The sequence below is a fragment of the Enhydra lutris genome, unplaced genomic scaffold, assembly GCF_002288905.1.
Source record: "Enhydra lutris kenyoni isolate GAN:26980312 unplaced genomic scaffold, ASM228890v2 scaffoldscaffold40, whole genome shotgun sequence".
Lineage (NCBI taxonomy): Eukaryota > Metazoa > Chordata > Mammalia > Carnivora > Mustelidae > Enhydra > Enhydra lutris.
Window position 1 is genome coordinate 4,617,164 of NW_019154124.1, and position 21,536 is coordinate 4,638,699.

Genomic DNA, 21,536 nt, shown 5'->3' on the forward strand with positions numbered 1-21,536 from the left:
TCTCACAGTTCATTGTAACTCCAAATAAAAATTTTATTTCTTATGTTGGTTTGATATGTGGATGTTATTTGCCGTGTTTATAGTGAGGGAAATAAAGACGTATTCTGACCCAAACACAGGGACCTGCCAGCCTCATGGCACTGTATTTTTATAACCCTGTGAAAGAACGGAAGTGATCATATTCTCTCCACTTTCTGCGGGATGTCGGAGAATATGGCTGGAATCCCTCTCTTTTGAAAAATACCACTCCCAGACATTTTAAAGGCCGTGGGTTGGCTTGCCCTTCATCTGTCCAGCAATGCAGTGATGGGAGTCATTATGAGCCAGGTTGAAAATAGGCAACACTGTAAGGAGCGAGTCACATTTTCATCAGGGAATCCAGGGCTCTCCTTGGTAACTGTCACGGAATGTGCAGACCCAGCTGCATGGTGTGAGCTCGCTGGGCAGCAAATGCACATGGAAGAGTCCCCTGCAACTCACCCCGAGTTCTGTAGGGCTTCTGTAGGCAGGTGACGCGCCAAACCAAACCTCCAACCAACCAACCAACCACCCCTCAGCAGTCCTCTTAAAAATACTCAAAAAAGCTACCAGATGACCAAGTCATATTTAAGCATGTAGAGGAAGCAATCTCTGGACGTTAGTTAAGGCCGTCATCAGGACAACAGGGGGCTGCAGACACAAGAGCCGGGGAAAGGGGAGGGGCCTGCGCTCTGCATCATGGGAACCCGGCGTGGACTAAGCACTGTATATGCATCTGTCAGGCAAAATCAAAGCTCTTGAAAGAACCACAGCTGATAGGGGTCAGGGATCGTGACAGTTTACAGGCATTACCTTATTTTCACAAAATCTCTGCAAGGCAGTTTCTAGAAATGCCCTAGTGGTGACACTGAGGTTTAGAGAGGCATGCGCACATTCACAGAGCTAGCAGGGGGCACCTATCAATTTCCCAGGGCTGGGAGAGAGCTTTCTCCAAAAAAGGCAGCAACGGAACTTGATCAGCAGTGATTTCTTAGCCTGTTACAGAGGGAAATTCAGCTATGGGCTACCTGCTGATTTCTAATGATAATAATTCAAGCTGATGAGATGCTCTTTACTTTCCCTTTCTGAGCCTTGCCTCTTTATCTGTAAAAGGAGGGTGTTGCTACTGGGTATTTACCCTAAAGACACAAATGTAGTGATCCGAAGGGGCACATGCACCCGAATGTTTATAGCAGCAATGTCCACAATAGCCAAACTATGGAAAGAACCTAGATGTCCATCAACAGATGAATGGATAAAGAAGATGGCGTATACATATACAATGGAATACTATGCAGCCATCAAAAGAAATGAAATCTTGCTATTTCCAAAGATGTGGATGGAACTAGAGGATATTATGCTGAGTGAAATAAGTCAATCAGAGAAAGACAACTATCATATGATCTCCATGATATGAGGAATTTGAGAGGTAGAGTGGGGGGTTTGGGAGGTAGTGAAGGAAAAAATGAAACAACTTGGGATTGGGAGGGAGACAAACCATAAGAGACTCTTAATCTCACAAAACAAACTGAGGGGAGAGGGAGGGTATGGAGAGAGTGGTTGGGTTATGGACATTGGGGAGGGTATGTGATACGATGAGTGCTGTGAATTGTGTAAGCCTGATGATTCACAGACCTGTACCCCTGGGACAAATAATACATTATATGTTAATAAAAAAGAAAGAAAGAAAAAATAAAGGAGGGTGTTGGGTGAACCCATTGGTCCTCAACCCCAGCTGCATGTCAGAATTTTCGGGGGGAGTTTTCATACCTAGACCGCCTCACGCCAAATGTATGAGAGCCTCTGGGGTGGGACCCAAGCCCTGAAATGTTCTTCAGATCTCTCCAGATGGTTGGACAGAATCACACATGATTTCTGCTTCTACAAACCCTCCCTCTACGACTGTATCCCAATGCCCCCTTAGCTTGATCCCCAGGGGAGATCCCCAATAGGTCATCATCACCCCACATCTGAAGATATCGAGTCTACCACGCAGTTGACTAAAAAACAAAAACAAAAAAACCCAGTTGCTCCCAGTTACGGAATGAATGCTATGGGACTGGAAGGTTCGGCATAGCGAAGAGTCAAAGGTAATATCAGAGCGTGTATGGTGGGACAGATCGCAGCTACACTTGTGGGGAGCGTAGCATAAAGCAGACTTATCAAGTCACTAGGTGTATACCCAACACTGTGTGTCACTTTGTGTCAACTGCACTCTAAAAAAAAATCCACAAGAATAATAAAGGAGACAGAAATGAACAAATAAAAACAGCAGCTGCTCCTGCTTCTAGAAAATCTTCCTAAAAAAAGGGACTTGGAGAGAGCTGCATTGATTTACAAGTGATCTTCGTACCCCACCCCTTACCAAGGTCAGGAAACCTTTTTTTCTTTCCTTGTGTGTGTGTGTGAACTAGAAACAAAGCTGCTGGAGACCAGACAATGGCATTTCTCCTCCTGAATGGTCAGAGGACGTCTGGTTCGTGTTGTACGCTGGCACCGAAAGGCTGGCCTCTAGAGAGGAACTCTCAGGTCAGCAGATGGAGCTTGCTGGTGGGACTTCTGGGCTTGTCGCCTACTCTGGGACGAAGGATAGCTGAGTCTCTTTGGAGATGCTAACCTGGTATGAGGGCTGCAGCCTCACCTGGGCCGTCTCCAGCTGTCCCTGCCTGCACTTCTCGCCAGCCCATCCAGTGGCTCCGTTAGGACATTCATGTGTGTGGAGGGGGGCTAACACTAAACACCACAGGTGCCGACCTCTGCCCTCCAGATCTCTTGATGATGTCTTCGCTCATGCTGTGGGCGCTGACAGCACGTGGACTTGCAGACGGCATAGCAGGGTATCTGCCAGAATTCGCACTTGGCCTCCTGATTATTCCAGGCACCTCGTCAAAGGGGCACCGTCAAGGTAAGTTAGGGAGATGATATCTTCTCAGCCAAACTGATTATTCCTCCCCATCAAATGTGAGGCCCAGGTTAGGTGTGCAGTGAAGCAGGAGGAAAACACTGGCAAGATGCATATAAACAGAGCTCTCGCGGGGTATCAGCAGGCTGACCGGCTGGAAAGCCAGGGTTCAAGAGGGATCGTGTTGGCCGTTAAGAGTGACTTCTCCCCAAAGCCATTTCTGGAGTTTAGATTTTAAAAAGGCTGCTCTAGGGACGCCTGGGTGGCTCAGTTGGTTAAGCAGCTGCCTTCGGCTCAGGTCGTGATCCCTGCGTCCTGGGATCGAGTCCCGCATCGGGCTCCTTGCTCATCGGGGAGCCTGCTTCTCCCTCTGCCTCTGCCTGCCATTCTGTCTGCCTGTGCTTGCTCTCTCTCCCTCTCTTTCTCTGACAAATAATTAAATAAAATCTTAAAAAAAAATACTAAAAAAAAGGCTGCTCTACAATGAATGCTCTGATAAGAAGAGAAAACTTCCCATCTCCCCTACCTTTCTTGTCCCTGGCTTTACATTGATCCTGTTTTTCATTTCATTCATAGTTGGGTCTTCTTCTGTTTAGTTAATACTAATAGACTTGCAAATGTTTTTCCACAGCTGATTTTTTCAGTGGATGAAATCTTGTATGTCTAAATGTCCTTGGGAAGCGGTTTCTGCTTATCACAGGCATCATCTTTCACTGGTGCTGGAATAAGTCAACTGTCAGGGAGTGGAATTCACTCACCCATTCACTCAACAGCATGGTGAGGCCACAGACATCAGAATAGGATTGGGCCACAGAAATATAACCTCACACCTAACACTGAGTGTCCTCCCTAAAGGGGAGACTTGGGGCAAAGCCTCTCCCACTCATTGTTTTGTTTTTTAAAGATTTTATTTATTTGTCAGAGAAAGAGAGAGAGAGAGAGGACAAGCAGGGGGAGCATCAGGCAGAGGGAGAAGCAGGTTCCCCACCAAGCAAGGTTCGGGACTCAATCCCAGCACCCTGGGATCATGACCTGAGCCGAAGGCAGATGCTTAACTTACTGAGCCACCCAGGCGTCCCTCTCCCACTCATTTTGAACACTCAGTGTCTATCACTAGGCTGGACATGCTTGAGGCATACGATAAAGGTCTGCTGAACTGAAAGTCATAGTTTTGGCCACTGCTTGGCACAAGGTAAGTGCACAGGACATTTTTGTGGAGGTTGAAACAAGGCTGAGAGAGGTGCAGTGATTGGCCTAAAGTGGCTGAGTTACAGTATCTCTAACATTCTACTCCATGATTCTTTTAAAATATGTATCTGTGTGTAACGTGTAGGCAAATTTATTTCCTTTGCAATCAAAGAAGGGACAAACTTCTTCATGTGAAGTGGGGACATTCATTAAATATTTACACAGTTTTTTTTTTTTTTCATCAAATTGAGGCAATGAAAATCACGATAAGTGCTCGCATTTATTCGGCACTCACCATGTCCCAGGATCTACGACACCAGAGATAACCGATAAATTAAGACATAGTCCTTGTTCTTAAGGCTCAGAGTAAAAAATGAAATTTGTGGTTTTTGGGGAGTCCTATGTTCTATGAAGCATTACAGAGGCAACACCTATTTCAGCAAGTAATTTCCACACTTATTTATCTCAGCAGAATTTTTCTTGGTTCTGTGTTCTTATCTGCCCTGCCAGATGTTAACAACAACTGTGCTTCTCCTTTCTGAGGGACAAGTGACAGGTTACATTTTCATGGTGTTCTTTGACCTTCCCATGGAACCAATGGACATGTAACAAGAGTGTAAACGTCTGCTCTGCCAAAAAAAAAAAAATAATAAAATAAATAAATTTATGCACCTTAAAAAAACAAGTCCGTATAAGAAAGCCGGGGCCCAAGGAGCTTCAACTAGAATTAAGTCAAGAACACTAATGTTTCACTTGGTACCTCTTCTTCTCTGATAGGGCATATGGAAAAGAACCAGAGGCTTCAGGATGGATAGAATTATGGGGGTTTATGGCTGGGAAACTATCTAAACAGGAAGAAAATAAACTACTTTTGGTATATTTACGCTGGAGACAAAATTTTCAGAGGTATATCTGTGGTTTACAAGTGTAGATTAATGGGCTTTAGACAACAGATTTGCCCTGAGCTAAAAGCAGTTTACTTTAATGAGCAAGTCTTATTACAGGTTAAAAAAAAACAAATTTAGAAAGAGACAATCGATCACAAATAAACTTCAAATATTGAGGTGCCTATCAAAGCTATCCAGACTGTAGGGATCTGAAATAAGATCCAGCCTTATAAAAGAAAAAGGAATTGGCCACAGATCTATAATTCGGAAAAAAAAAATCCATAAGCTTGGGCTGTGTCTCTGAAGGTCATGATTCTCCCCACTTTCAAGTCTCATGATGTTACTGTTAAAAGAGAGAAGGTGGGGGTGGGAGGGCAAAGCTGGCTTTAACCTAATTATAAGACTTCATTTAAAGTCATGCTGGAATATGGACTGAAAATTTATTGGTACGGCTAAATCTTGGACATCATGACTTGGTTATATAAGGATTCTCCACTTTTTACTCCCTCCTCTCCTTCCTTTCTTCAAGCAGATTTAATATTTAAAATACCCAGAGATCCACAGAAGAATAAACATTGTTAAAATGTCTATACTGCCTAGAGCAATCTATACTTTTAATGCCATTCCAATCAAAATTCCACCGGTATTCTTCAAAGAGCTGGAGCAAATAATCCAAAAATTTGTATGGAACCAGAAGAGACCCTGAATCGCTAAGGAAATGTTGAAAAACAAAAATAAAACTGGCGGCATCACGTTACCTGATTTCAAGCTTTACTACAAAGCTGTGATCACCAAGACAGCATGGTACTAGCATAAAAACAGACACATAGACCAGTGGAACAGAGTAGAGAGCCCAGATATGGACCCTCAACTCTATGGTTAGTTAATTTTCGACATAACAGGAAAAAATATACAGTGGAAAAAAGACAGTCTCTTCAATAAATGGTGCTGGGAAAACTGGGCAGCTATATGTAGAAGAATGACACTCGACCATTCTCTTACACCGTACACAAAGATAAACTCAAAATGGATAAAAGACCTCAACATGAGACAGGAATCCATCAGAATCCTAGAGGAGAATATAGGCAGTAATCTCTTCGATATCAGCCACAGCAACTTCTTTCAAGATATGTCTCCAAAGGCAAAGGAAACAAAAGCCAAAATAAACTTTTGGGACTTCATCAAAATCAAAAGCTTCTGCACAGCAAAGGAAACAGTCAACAAAACAAAGAGGCAACCCACGGAATGGGAGAAGATATTTGCAAATGATAGTACAGACAAAAGATTGATATCCAGGATCTATAAAGAACTCCTCAAACTCAACACACACAAAACAGATAATCATATCAAAAAATGGGCAGAAGATATGAACAGACACTTCTCCAATGAAGACATACAAATGGCTATCAGACACATGAAAAAATATTCATCATCACTAGCCATCAGGGAGATTCAAATTAAAACCACATTGAGATATCACCTTACACCAGTTAGAATGGGCAAAATTAGTAAGACAGGAAACAACATGTGTTGGAGGGGATGTGGAGAAAGGGGAACCCTCTTACACTGTCGGTGGGGATGCAAGTTGGTGTAGCCACTTTGGAGAACAGTGTGGAGATTCCTCAAGAAATTAAAAATAGAGCTTCCCTATGACCCTGCCATTGCACTACTGGGTATTTACCCCAAAGATACAGATGTAGTGAAAAGAAGGGCCATCTGTACCCCAATGTTTATAGCAGCAATGGCCACGGTCGCCAAACTGTGGAAAGAACCAAGATGCCCTTCAACGGACGAATGGATAAGGAAGATGTGGTCCATATACACTATGGAGTATTATGCCTCCATCAGAAAGGATGAATACCCAACTTTTGTAGCAACATGGACGGGACTGGAAGAGATTATGCTGAGTGAAATAAGTCAAGCAGAGAGAGTCAATTATCATATGGTTTCACTTATTTGTGGAGCATAGCAAATAGCATGGAGGACATGGGGAGTTAGGAGAAGGGAGTTGGGGGAAATTGGAAGGGGAGGTGAACAATGAGAGACTATGGACTCTGAAAAACAATCTGAAGGGTTTGAAGAGGAGGGGGGGTGGGAGGTTGGGGGAACCACGTGGTGGGTATTAGAGAGGGCACAGATTGCATGGAGCACTGGGTGTGGTACAAAAACAATGAATACTGTTATGCTGAAAATAAATTAAAAAAAATGTTTAAAAAAAAGTACCCAGAGATCCTTTCTCAGGCATGGAAAAGATCACTGAGACATCAAAATCATTTTGTCTGTTGGAGTAGAGTAGATAATGATGGGGCATTCGAAGTCAGCACTGCTTGCCTTCCGAGTCATAAACCACTTCTGCTTGCAAGTCCACTAACTAGGGAAGGCTGAGAGGAATATACTGATTTTGAGGGTATCATCTGAGGTTGGGTAATGGTCAGAGAGAGAGAGCTCCCTCCTCGAGCACACCATGGTACATTTATGACCTCAGCATGTGTTTGTTGAATGGACTGGAGTCAATCTTGCAAACTCAGATGTTCTCCAGATTACCATTAGGCATGGAGGATAAGCTGAAGGAGACAATCTCCAGAACACATTCATGAGTGACTCCCATGGAATTCTCTTCCTTCTACCACACTTTCGGATGTCCTGGCTCTCCTCTTCTTCCCAAGGGTGGCACTCTACCAGGGTGCCTTGGGTGGGTAGTAGGCAGCAGTGACCACATAAATGTCTCCAGATGTCCAACAAGACACGGGGAACTGGTCTGTTTGGTCAACATGCGACTTTAGCCATTACAGACATGAGGAATGTTTCTACATAAGCCAATAGCTTTAAGTATAAGAGGGAATAGCAATGGGTAGACATTATAAGGAGGTGTATTTTAACTTAACCAAAACCAAAACTTCCTGAGGTTAAGAATTGTGCAACAATGGAAGGATCTCATAAGAGAGAAATCAGAATAGATGCATTTTCATTCCATAATTCCCTCATGCAGCACATGGTTACTGAAGGCCCACAGATGCCAGGCATGATTCCAGGCACTGGGGATACAAGTAGTGAACAACAGACAAAACTCCCTGCCTTGTGGAACTTTTCTGGGGGCAGACAATTCATAAGACAAAGAGGCAAACTATTTGGTGGGTTAGATGGATTGCACATGCATGTGAAATTTTAGAGAGGCTGGCCAGGAACACCTCCTTGGGAAGGTGATGTTTGGGTAAAACCTGAAGGAAACAAAGGAGCAAGCTCTATGGCTTTGAAGAAGAAAATAGCAGGCAGACAGGACAGCAAACATGAAGACCCTAAAATAAGACTTCCCTGGTGTGTTTGAGAAACAGCAAGGAAGCTGGTATGTCCAGAGCAGAGGACATGTGGAGAAAAACAGAGAGGAGGTCAGAGTGGCAAAGATGAAGGCAAATGGGCATGGGTCTTTGGAACTGTACTGAAGGACTCTGGCTTTTCCCCTGAGTAAGGTCATCCAGTCACTGGAGGGTGCTGAGCTGAGCAAAGGCCCAGTCTGCCTCAACCTTTCACAGTTTCACGTGGCTGCTCTGTTGAGATCCGACTAAAAGGGTGCATGGGTGGCACCAGCGAACCCACGTGGGACTGTCTTACAATGATGGCCTGAACCAAGATGGCAGCCACAAGGGGGGTGAGTGAGAAGTCAGAGGATTCTGGCTGTATCTTGAAGGTAGAACGAACATGACTTTTGGGTGGGTTAAATGTGAGTCATGAGACAAAGAGAGGAGTCCAGAGTGATTGAAGTTTTGGCCCGAGCAGCTGGAAGGATAAAGTAGTCGTTAACTGAGATGGGGAAGAATGTGCTAAGTGGGGGTTTTGGGGGGAAGAAACATCAGGTGCTCAGACATGTCAAGTGTGAGATGCTCAGTAGATATTCAGAAAGGATATCAAGTAGGAGTTGGTTAGGGGAGACCAGAGTTCCCTGGAGAGGTGCCGGTGTATTAAACCTGGGAGTCATTAGTATGGTTTCCTCAAGACATGGAACCCAATGAGATAACCTACAGAGTGAGCGCAGAAGTAGGGAGGAAACCCCATAGGAGATTCCACAGAAAGAATCCAGTGAGGCAGAAAGGAATCTAGGCAGGGGCAGCCATTAAAAGCTGATGGAGTCATTGCAGTCGACTGCGAAAAGGTAATATAAGAATGACGATCACGAACACTTTGTTCAAAACTAACCCCATGGAGAAATAGGGGGCTCACGGGTTCACTATGGCCTTACTAAAGATTTAATTCAAAAGGCTGATACTCTTTGCCAGGGCTTCCTGATCTTCCTCACTAGGTTCCCACAAAGTTATGGAGTCAAGAAGTAGGATGAGTTTCAAAGGCTGCTTCTCATTTTCGCAACTGACGGCAGGCTACTGAACTATCAGTGGCTCACAGAAGAAATCAAGAGAAATGAAAAAATACCTTGAGACAAATGACAATGGATATACCGTGTACCAACATGGGAGTAGTCTATTCTCAAGTAGATTAGATTTTTGATTAACATTATCTAAAAGCTACCAAATGAAAGACTAAACTCTTTACTTATACAGGGCTCATTGGTCACGTTAGAAAGCAATCGAATCAGAGTATTTTAAGAAATGATTCTGGGGTGCCTGGGTCATTCAGTCTGTTCAGTGTTTGCCTTCGGCTCAGGGTCCTGGGATCAAGTCCCATATCAGGCTCCCTGCTCAGAGGAGAGTCTGCTTCTTCCTTTCCCCCTGCTTGTGCACTTTCTAATAAACAAAATCTTAAAAAAAAATGATTTCACCATCTTGTATGGTAGAAAAAACTTGAAGGTTTGAGTAAAATGACTTGTGTTTGAGCCCTGGATTCATTCCCTCCCAGCTATGAAGTTTAGATAAAATGTTTAATTCTTCTGAGCTTCAGTTTCTGATGTATAAAGGTAGGATAATGATAGTTATATCACAGGATTCTTGCAAAGATGAAATAAGAAGTCATACAGGATAAATGATCAGTAATGATCATTTTGGTTATCAATTGTGTCTACCTACATGCTTTCACTGGGCTTTCCCAATCCCACGGGGGCAGATCTGGGTATTATTATTATTCTCACATTAAAGAACGTAAAACTGAGGTTCTGGGTTATTAGGGACTTGCTCAAAGTCCTAATGACCCTTTTTGTTGGAGTTGAGACCAGAGACACAGTTTTTCTCTCTGATCTAGGGCTCTGTCCACTCTCAAGTTGTCCCCACAGGCACCGCATAACGTGGGAATTAGTGAGGCAAGGAGGCGCACTGGCCAGAGTTTCTAAATCTGACTCCTTTCACTTGGTGGTGTGAGTGATGGGGGTGTGACAGCGCTGTTCGGGAGACACACCCTGGGCGTCCTAGAGCTCCTTCCCCTGGACCTTCATCGTTTCCTTCTCTTAGTTACCCTTATGTTGCCAACAAGTTCCTAAGAGCCGTTGGCATATCCACTGCTCTGAGGCAGGAGCTCTTACTGCCCTTGGACCATCTTTAAAGACACTCTGGAGGTGTCCCCAGAATCAGAATATTTTCGAGCTGGAAGAAACAGCAGGTGCCATTGACAACCTTGAATCTTATGCAGGAGGAAGCTTCATTCTGGAACTATTGAGATCTGGGGGCAGGGCTCTCAGGGAATGTCGGAGACCATGTGGGCTTCAGGCAGCACACGTTCTTTCCACTACACCACACTGCCACTCACACTGTGGTTGTGGCATGACATCCGTGGGACCTTTAAATCAAGATTCTGGATGGTTTCTCAATTAGCTATTTGAGTAAAATGAATTTAACTCTGCCTATTATAGCATTAAAAAGAGCTTAAGCCACTTAATAAATGGTAGCTAGAGTCACCTCTTAATGGATAATCATGTTTTCTCATTTGCAGTTTAAGTGCTAGAAGACAGAGTGACTTTAAAACTGCTCATGAGAGGACCCAATTATCTGATAAGCAATTCCAAAGACCATATACACAAATGCAGAAACATACCTCTTTATGAACGGTGTCTGACAAGGAAAAGAGATATTTGTGGCACAGGAGTTCTGGAAAATGTAATTATTTATCCTCTCACAATTAATGAAAGAAATGGAAAATGAAGCTTTCATTTCAAATCCTTTTTATCTGGATGAAACTTTAATTTTACATAATTAAATTGACTTCACAGTTCAGTGTGTTAAAATATGCAATTAAGCAGCATATCAAGGTGAAATGCCTCCTGTTGTTGGCTCATTGAGAAACCATGCTGCTGAGCTCCCAAACAAGAATGAACACCTGCCTACCTGCTCTTATCCCCAGAGCCAGGGACGGCACACAGCCTGCAGGGCTGGCTTCCCACATGCACAGTCGAATTTTCTCACACCTGATAACTCCTGTATAAGTTAGTTGGATATTTAAATAGTTTTCACTTCTCTTTGTTTTACAGTGGAGTTTTTGTTGCCTTTTTTTTCCCCGTGACAGAATATTGTGGGACTTTGATAATGCAACATAGATGATTAACTTAATATCTCACAGAAGTTCTAAGACAACCCTTGCATCTTCAAAGTTGGTGCCTTCCATTGGTTGAAATTCTGTCCAAACTCCCTTATTCCAATTTTGCCATTTTATAATTTGTGACAAATTTCAGCAGAGACCACTTTCAATTATTGTTGCACTCCTGGGAAATGCTTAAGAAATGTTGCAGGTGGTATTGAAGGGAGAAGTTCTCATGGGATTGGAGAGAGTTTCCGGGAAATTTATCACAACAGGTGGTGGTCTGTCCAGGTAGAGAGCTCACCTGTGCACCTACCCCTTGTGTTCCCTTTGAATCATACCTTTGTGATCATTAATTAATGGTTCAGTAGCATCCTATATTCCCTTAAGGAATCTGTGAGTGGACTACAGTTCAACAATTAGAATGGAGTTCCCTTTCCTGTTTCAGTATAGTCTAGGATTTATGTAACAGTGATTCTTGTTTTATCCATTGGGGAGGGTGTTAGGCAGGACTCATGGACGTAAGCAGTATCCTTACTGTAGTGACACATGGCACACCTGAACGCATTTGGTGGCTTTTCCAGATACAGAGAAGTGTATTGTTAGATTAATTATAAATGTCACAAAAAGATGATAAAATCCTATCATGAGATTCCTCGGGACAAACTTCTTGGAATGGGAGGCATATGCTCCACTCGTAGGTTTAGTCTCTCCATAATGCCCCTGCTATTTATTATAGGATGTAGGTTGTTAGGATGATTGGCAGACCATAAAACTAGAAGATTGATTGTAAAAGGTATTAAAGTGTGTATAGTAATACAATGTATATCAGAACACAGAAATGTTTTACTCTTTTGAGCCAAGATTGGAGATACAGTATTGTCTGCTTCTAGGATACCACAAGCATCATGGCATTAGTAAATTTCGCTAAAATTCTGTGAGCTAGAGTGGCCTCTATCTCATTGCATTGCTCTAAAATCCAAAGGAGGCCTTCGCTACCAAGGGATAGAAAAAGAATAGTGAAAAAAAAGTTTTAATTAGTGAAAAGGGGTATGGATGTAGCCATACAAATTGTAAAAGTACCAATTTACATATAATCGACTTCATATTTACAAATTTTCTCCACTTATCAGATCTCCCCCCTTAGGATTTATAGAGAGTAACAGCGAAGGTAGTTTTGGTTAGTGCACGCACTTGAAAGCAACTGAACTACTGTTTAGTAAAATTGTTCATACACAGGGGCGCTTGGGTGGCTCAGTAGCTTAAAGCCTCTGCCTTTGGCTCAGGTCATGATCCCAGGGTCTTGGGATCGAGCCCCGCATTGAGCTCTCTGCTCGGCGGGAAGCCTGCTTCCTCTTCTCTCTCTCTCTGCCTGCCTCTCTGTCTATTTGTGATCTCTGTCAAATAAATAAATAAAATCTTAAAAAAATTTTTTGAGGGGCGCCTGGGTGGCTTAGTGGGTTAAAGCCTCTGCCTTCAGCTCAGGTCATGATCTCAGGGTCCTGGGATCGAGCCCCGCATTGGGCTCTCTGCTCAGCAGGAAGCCTGCTTCCTCCTCTCTCTCTCTGTCTGCCTCTCTGTCTACTTGTGATTTCTGTCTGTCAAATAAATAAATAAAATCTTTAAAAAAATTTTTTTTTGAAAAAAATTGTTCATATACAAACATACACAATCATTGACTGGTGCTTTCCTGAACAATCCAACTGTGGTGGTTTCAACACTGAACCAAGTGTTTAAATAATACCAAACCCTAAAGGCTATTTGGTAGAGCTATGACGAGTCTTGTACCATTCCTCAGGAACATGTAGGTTTGATTACACTTTTGAGTCTGATCTTATATAGACCCTATCGGAGGAGGATCTGAAATTTCTACACAATAGAGCTGCCGATATGTTCTCAGAATTCAGAGGAAAGAATTTGATTGTGGAAAAAGAATGCGGTACAACTGAGATGTTCCTCGGCATGTCCTGATGCTCTCTGTTACTTTACTGGGTCCCATTTGATAAAGATGAACCACTACTTATTCGGGTCCTTCAGAACCAGATGGAAGAAACTAGGGACTCACGCAAGTGTGATACAAACAGACGAAGATGATAAACACGGAAAAGTCATGCAGAGATAGTCCCCAGACCTTATACTGGCCTCTCTCAAAAAATTTTTTATTTGAGAGAGAGAGAGAGAGGGAGAGAGAGAAGCAGAGGGAGAGGGACAAGCAAACTCCTTGCTGAGCACAGGGTCTGATGTGGGGCTTAATCCCATGACCCTAAGATCATGACCTGAGCCAAAAGCAAGAGTTGAACGCTTAACAGACTGAACCACCCAGGCGCCCCTGTACTGGTTTCTTTTCACTTCCTTTTCCATCCACACTTTTACCAAGGTGTTGGAGTGGAAAATGCTTTTTAAAAATGAAAACCTCAACTGAAGAGATCAGACACCCACATGTAACTGAATCCAGCGAAAGAAGAGACCCACTTTGAGAACTGTTGAGGGCTGGCCTCTAATCCTAGCCATTTCTTTCTGAAGCATGCATTCAGAATTGTCACTCATATACGTGGACAGAAGTTAGAATTCTCAATTGCCAATTAAAAGATCTTCCTGGTTTTGTTATGTTTAAAACATTTTCTTAACTTCCTTTTTTGGGGGTCAAAAGAGGTCTGGAAAGTTAAATGTTCTCAGGATAATTTTAAATTGTACAGTGAATAAATAGCACTTCGGTTTATTACTAGGTGGTGGTAGAAATCAACATCTGCAGAACTGAGTGGTGTGTTCTTGAATTCATTCTGTAGGGAAAAGCAATTTATTCTAATATTGAGCTATTCTTATTAACTTTGAAGTGAAGCTAACTAGACAGAGACCTGTGTACACCCACCAGATTACAAAGACCGGACTAGGGTTCCAAATGAATGAGCGCAGGTGAAAATACTTTAAATCTGGAACAGGATTTTAAAAGCATAGTGATTATCTTTATATCGTCTCTCTTTTTTTTTAATCTAGAAAGTACAACCATGAGAGGGAAGTAATTCTGTTTTTAGAAAGCAATACACCCTTGTGAAAGATTTTTATGTTTAGAATATTTTTTTAATTTTTACAATTTATTTAGAGGGAAGGAGAGAGCGTGTGTATGCACGTGGGTAGGAACAGAGGGGGAGGTACAGACACCATGCTGAGCAAGGAGCCTGACACGGGGCTCGATCCTATGACCCTGAGACCATGAACTGAGCCGAAACCGAGAGTCAGACGTTCAACCAACCGAATCACCCAGCTGCCCCATGTTTAGAATATTTTTGATGAAACCAAGTAAACTAGTATGTCTTCTGTCCATAAATTAGGGAGATAAAGAGCTCAAGGATGACTGTGCTTTCCCAGACCTCTTGATTTTCTCTCTTTATAGTTCATAGTTTACAAGCATCAACAGCGATGGTCTAAATATAAAGCTTGTTACCCTATCATTACATGTGACATTCCTGTAGACACTAATACATACTTCTATTTGAGGCTTGTTGAAGCAGTGAAGAGTTTTTGGAGTTAGCAACTACTTGAAATAGTAAGCTAAATTTTGGAATTCGAAGATAGTTTTAGTTTGCAATCAGAAATAAAAACTAGAGGCAGCAGTCACTCAATTGAAGGCGCTGATGTAAGTCCAAAGTATTAAAGTTAAAAATAACCAAGACAAAACAGTGAAATAAATCTAAGTTTGCAACAGACAGAGATGGTAAAATTCTATTCCCAAACTATCCCCAAACACTTGGTTTAAAAGTCTGGAAAGAAAATGGAGAGGAACCTTTACTAAGGACTTGCTACTTTTAACGCACACTGTAATATTTACATATCATTTACTGGTCATTGTCCTGTTTTATATTCTACTTTGTGTTTCAGAAGCCATTTTCTTTTTGAAAAGAAACAGAACTTTTCACCGTCCAGATAACACGTTCTAATTCAGTTAATTAGGCAACTGTTGAAACCCCTAAGTATTTAGGGCCAAAACTTGCCTTCTCTCTGAGAGGAGTCTGAATTCAAATAAAATGATTGTGAAGAGCTTAATAAAGATGTTTCTAGATGGTTTTGTGAGATTCCCCAGGATTTTATTTCAATCTGGAAAATGGGAGAAATACATGGAGAGGATGTTCTCACTTTTTAATCAAGCAGACAAAAAAAAAAAAGCTACATCATAGCCATTAACTTAGGGAGGGAAAAAGAAACTGGAAATGGAAAAATACATTTAAATAATAATGGACTCTGAGAGCCTTAGAAAGGTAAAGTGTATAAACTGTATTTCAATACAAACTGTATTTCAACTGTGTAAAATTTCTTGAGTTGAGTCTAAGGGAACATCTATGAACCAGACAGCATTGGAAGATGAAGCAAATTAGACCCACGAGGGAAGCACTGGGACTTGACGTGCTCAAGGCATCGAGATAAGAGTTCCCCAAAGCAATCTTACCTTTGTTTTCTGCCTTCAGTTCCTCGGCCATCAAGCTGTCTTGTCGGTTACCAAGCACAAACGCCAGAAACGAAAGGATCAGGGCATCCAAAATCCCAATAATAGCCAGGATGTACGCCCAGCGGACTGAACAAGCCCCCAGAGTGTACTTGTCTGTCTTTTCTCCACACATCCGTTTTACTTCATCTGAATCCCAGCCATCGGGGAAAATCATGCAGCCCAGCACAAGGCAGGCAGCTGAGAGAGAGAGAGAGGAGAGGAAAAAAAAAATAGTTAACATAAATGTTATTTTAACAAATACTGCTATTGTGTGTCAAATCATTGCTTCAAATTCTGGACTTTTTAAAAAAAATACTTATTTACTTGAGAGTGAGCATGAGAGAGCAAGTGCGGGGCGGGAGCGGCAGGGAGGGAGCGGCAGAGGGATAGGGAAAAGCAGACTCCCCGCTGAGCAGGGAGCTGGAACTTACTCCATCTCAGGACCCTGAGATCATGACTTGAGCTGACGGCAGATGTGTAACCCACTGAGCCACCCAGGCGCCCCTCAAATTCTTGATTGAAAGAACAGCAAATCTTACCACTGTCCTATCCTGAATATTTGTTTTTTGTTTGTTTGTTTTTCTCCTGGTTTCCTTAAAAGTGGCCTAGCCCTGCAGCTGTGGGAACATTCTTTACTGCAAACCTAGCATTCTGAGAGAGGTTAAGGTATGTTGATCTCTAAGAAAATACTTAAAAAATTGAATTTTGGTGTTCGTTTGTGGGAAGGCTTCCACTGCAAACAAGCCATAAGGAATCATAACACTGCAGAATGACAATTCAGCACTGGCTTTGAGGAGCTCGACAGCAGCCAGATAAAGGGATTAGGATAACATGGAAAATACCCAGTGTGTATTGACTTTGAGTCATGGTAAAAAATAATTTCACACTGGAACCTCCTTGCAGACACACAGACTGAAAAAATTTTCGAAACTATACTTAGCAGATGCAATGCCCCCTGATGTTTTCTAATCTCTATTTCAATTTTTAAAAAAATTTTATTTATTTATTTGACAGACGGAGATCACAAGTAGGCAGAGAGGCAGGCAGAGAGAGAGGGGGAAGCAGGCTCCCTGCTGAGCAGAGAGCCCGATGTGGGGCTCCATCCCAGGACCCTGAGATCATGACCCGAGCCGAAGGCAGAAGCTTAACCCACTGAGCCACCCAGGTGCCCCTATTTCATTTTTTAAAAGGCTGAAAAACACTGCAATATGGTGTGGTACCAGAATTTTTAAGGAAAATTCAGGAATTTAAGCAGAATACTTATATTCTGTCTCCCAAATATCACTATGAGAATCCTATGAACATTTTTTATAGACTATGTCACTGGGCAGATTATGGAAGAAAAGTGGCCATTTGTTGCCACTCTGTTTATAATTATTCAGGAATAAAGGAGGATAGTTTTAGGTTATAAAGGGCTTTCTCAACAGGTATGTTCATTAATTCACTAATTCATTAATTCATTCACTCATTAATTCAACAGTTACATATTAGTGATCTCCTATGGAGTGCCAGACATAGTTCTTGGTGCTAGAGACACACTAATCCAGAAAAGAGACACGGTATATATTACGTTTTAGCAGGGAAAGAGGCAAAAAAAAAAAAAAAAAAAGTAACATGCAAATAAAACAGTAGGAAGTTGAAGTCCTAGGTAGGAAAGAAACAAAGGGCTTAGATAAAGAGTAACGGTAAGGGTTCTTGAGGGGGTGACATTTAAGCTAAGGCCAGAAAGAGACAAGGCATTAACCTGTGAAATTGATGGGAAAGATGTTCTAGGCAACAGCATGTACAAAGGCCCTGGGGTTGCAAAGAGGCCTGGGGTGTTTGAGGAGCAACCAGGAGATCAGTAACGGGATGGAGAACATTACCATGTTGGGGTTGCAAGGGAGGCATGGGCTATGCATCTAGGCAGGTGATGGTTTCCAGGGCATGTCCCTTAAGAAGACTCTGATGTCACAACCAACATAGAGTTGTGGGATGGTCAGGGTCAAACAATTCCTGAAGCTAGCAAGCTGCTACCTCTTGAACAAGCCAGCAGTGGACACCTGATTTCCTATTTTTTACAAGAGCATGACTCTACAGGCAGATGTGGATAACACAGAGACCAAGAGGGCTGACATGAAGGAAGACTGCCTGGGAGAACTTGGATTTAGGGTCTCATGTTATATTACAGAACAGTATATATGCAGTATCTCTGCATTAGAAGGTATCATGGACACTATCCTTCTTTATGCCTCCTTATATCTCAAAAGGAACCCTAACTTCCCTCTACCTTCGGTTCACCTCGCTCTAATCCAGATCACATATGACCACTGAGACCATCATGATCCAAACCTTTGGTGGCTCCACTCTCCCTCCCCCCAGTACTGAAGACATCTTAGGTCTCCAAAGTCTCCACAATCCAGCCCCCACTTACTTTCCCAGTCTTCGTCCCCTTTAGACTCTCCATTTCACTTGGGTTAAGCCACACTTGACTCACTGCCTATGCACCAAGTTTTGGGATCATTCTCTTTTTTCTTCTGCCTTGAGTATTTGCCACCATTGTCCCTAAATGGTCCACTCTTAAATCCCTCTCAATGATGAAGTCAAATCCAACACCATCCACAAAGCAAGCCATTTCAAATTCTTCTTGACCTAAAATATTGCCTTCTCAAATTCCCTGTAGCTTCTGACTGTACCTACTTAGAATCTTTGTAGATTTTTACATTTGTTACTTATTTACAAGAATTTCAATTAACAGACTGTAAGCTTTCTGAGGAAGGAAACTTTGGTAAACCACCATACTTTTAGCACCTAAAACTGCCTCGTAGATAGCTAGCACTAAAATAGTTTGAATGGGGAAATAAAATGAATAAATGAATTATAATACCTCGACAGTATACTCAAAAATATAGTTTATAGAAGTCAATATCACAACTGCCCAAGATTACAAATCTAGTTACAGATTCATCTTTAAAATGGGACATTCAATGGAGACAATTTTGTTATGATCAGACAACAGATTACAAGTACTCAGAACAATTAGAAAAAAGTTGATGCTTTCAAAATATTTCAAATTCCCGCTCCTTCTGTATCTCCTAGCACTCACAATACCAACTTGTTCTTCAAGGTCTTTCTAGCAATGATGATCTGTGTATTTAAAAAAAAAATGTATGGTTTCCATGAGAAAAAATTAACTTTATTTGGAAAGGCACACAAGATGCTTGAATCCAAACTACAGTTGAGAAAAATCTCCTCTAAAAATGCTATGTTACTTGGAAGAGTTTAAAAATATTCTAAATGTTTTACACATTAAATAATGTTTATGTATGAGAAAAGTACTTTCTGACACAGAAAAATAGAAAGCAAGTATTTTTCCTTTATGAATGGGAATCACTTGGAGAATGACACTATATTACTTATAGCTTTAGTGAAACCTAACAGAAATCAACAAGTGACACAGGTTTGGGCAGGTTACTGGACACTGCAGGCCAATTCCCTGGAACAGGATGTTTGTGGAATGGTGACATTGATAAAGACATCTTTTCTCAAGGTCTTTTTACACTGAGGGTAGACAATCTTAAAATTTCCATTTCTAGGGGTGCCTGGGTGGCTCAGTGGGTTAAAGCCTCTGCCTTCGGCTCAGGTCATGATCCCAGGGTCCTGGGATTGAGCCCCACATTGGGCTCTCTGCTCAGCAGGGAGCCTGCTTCCTCCTTTCTCTCTGCCTGCCTCTCTGCCTACTTGTGATCTGTCAAATAAATAAATAAATTAAATCTTTAAAAAAATTTCTAGAAACTCTCAGTTACAAATTAGGATAAAAATAGGGGTAGAATTAATAATCTGAAACTAAAACCACAGGAGAACAGGAGGGGTTCTCTCATTGCTCCCTATCTTCAAAGGATAGGATTTCCTTAATCAAATTTTAAGAGATGAATCTAATAAGATAGAAGATATGCCATTGTGCTTCATTTTATGCAATGGGTATTTGGCCCAAAGTTCCAAAAACAGAACTTTTGAAATGCAATTCTTATTTGCAATAGGCTAAGGAAGTAGCTGTTCAGAGAAATGTGAGGATAAAACCTGGGCTGACAGGGTCAGGCTCTGGACTCCTGGGGAAAATGTTTAGGTCTCCCCCCAGGAAGGGTACTCCATAACAGGTATCCTGTAGGCCACAGGACATTGGACTAGACCTTGGATGCTCCACTGACTTCTTGTTGGCCTTCTCTTAAAGTAAAACATTTGGCCTTCTTCTAATGTATCTGTTCTGAAAATCTGGATGGTCGTATAATAGAGTAATAAAGATGAAGCTCAATTGCATTTGAAAGCTTTTAAAATTTGCTAAGTGAAATCTGTGATTAAAATCCAATTTTTAAAAAAAGATTTTATTTATGCATTTAAGGCAGAGAAAGAAGAGTACGCTTGTGTGCACACCCAAGCAAGCAGGAGTGGTGGGGGGAAGAGTAGAGGGAGAGGGACAGGTAGACACTGCACTGAGTGCAGAGCCTGATGCAGGGCTTGATCTCAGGACCTGAGATTGTGACCTGAGCTGAAACCAAAAGTCAGATGCTTAACCGACTGAGCCACCCAGGTGCCCTCAAATCCAATTTTTAAATAAATAAATCCTATGCTGGGGCACCTGGGTGGCTCAGTTGGTTAAGCGTCCGCCTTTGGCTCAGGTCATGATCCCAGGGTCCTGGGATTGAGCCCCACATCAGACTCCCTGTTCAGCAGGGAGTCTGCTTCTCCTTCTCCCACTGCCCCTGCTTGTGTTCCTTCTCTCACTTGTCTCTGTTAAATAAAATCTTAAAAAAAATTTTTTTAAAAGTCTTTTAAAAATAAATAAATAAGGGCATCTTGGCTCTTTCCACAGTTTGGCAACTGTAGCCATTGCTGCTATGAACACTGGGGTACAGATGGCCCTTCTTTTCACTACATCTGTATCTTTGGGGTAAATACCCAGTAGTGCAATTGCAGGTTATAGGGTAGCTCTATTTTTCATTTCTTAAGGAATCTCCACACTGTTTTCCATAGTGGCTGCACCAACTTGCATTCCCACCAACAAAAGTGTAAGAGGGTTCCCCTTTCTCCACAATCTCTCCAACACTTGCTGTTAATGGTCTTGTTAATTTTGGCCATTCTAACTGGTGTAAGGTGGTATCTCAATGTGGTTTTAATTTGAATATCCCTGAGGGCTAATGATGATGAACATTTTTTCATGTGTCTGTTAGCCATTTGTAGGTCTTCTTTGGATTAGTGTCTGCTGAGGTCTTCTGCCCATTTTTTGAGTCACCAAACTGTGGAAAGAGCCAAGATGCTCTTCAATGGAAGAATGGATAAAGAAGATATGGTCCATATATACAATGGAGTATTATGCCTCCATCGGACAGGATGAATACCCAACTTTTGTATCAACATGGACGGGACTAGAGGAGATTATGCTGAGAGAAATAAGTCAAGCAGAGAGAATCAATTATCATATGGTTTCACTCACTTGTGAAGCATAAGGAATAACATGGAGGACATTAGGAGAAGGAAAGGAAAAGTGAGTTGGGGAAAATCGGAGGGGGAGATGAACCATGAGAGACTATGGACTCTGAGAAACAAACTGAGGGTTTTGGAGGGACGGGGGGGT

At 42.0% G+C, this 21,536-nt stretch overlaps 1 protein-coding gene across 1 annotated transcript in view; it reads right to left on the reverse strand.

The window, feature by feature from the left end:
• LOC111155295 (LHFPL tetraspan subfamily member 3) overlaps positions 1 to 21,536 on the reverse strand; it is a 605,362-nt gene that overhangs the window by 181,880 nt on the left and 401,946 nt on the right. The window contains exon 2 of the mRNA XM_022515435.1: positions 15,887 to 16,123. Coding sequence (XP_022371143.1) covers positions 15,887 to 16,123 — 237 coding nt within the window. The remainder of the gene's footprint in view (positions 1 to 15,886; positions 16,124 to 21,536) is intronic.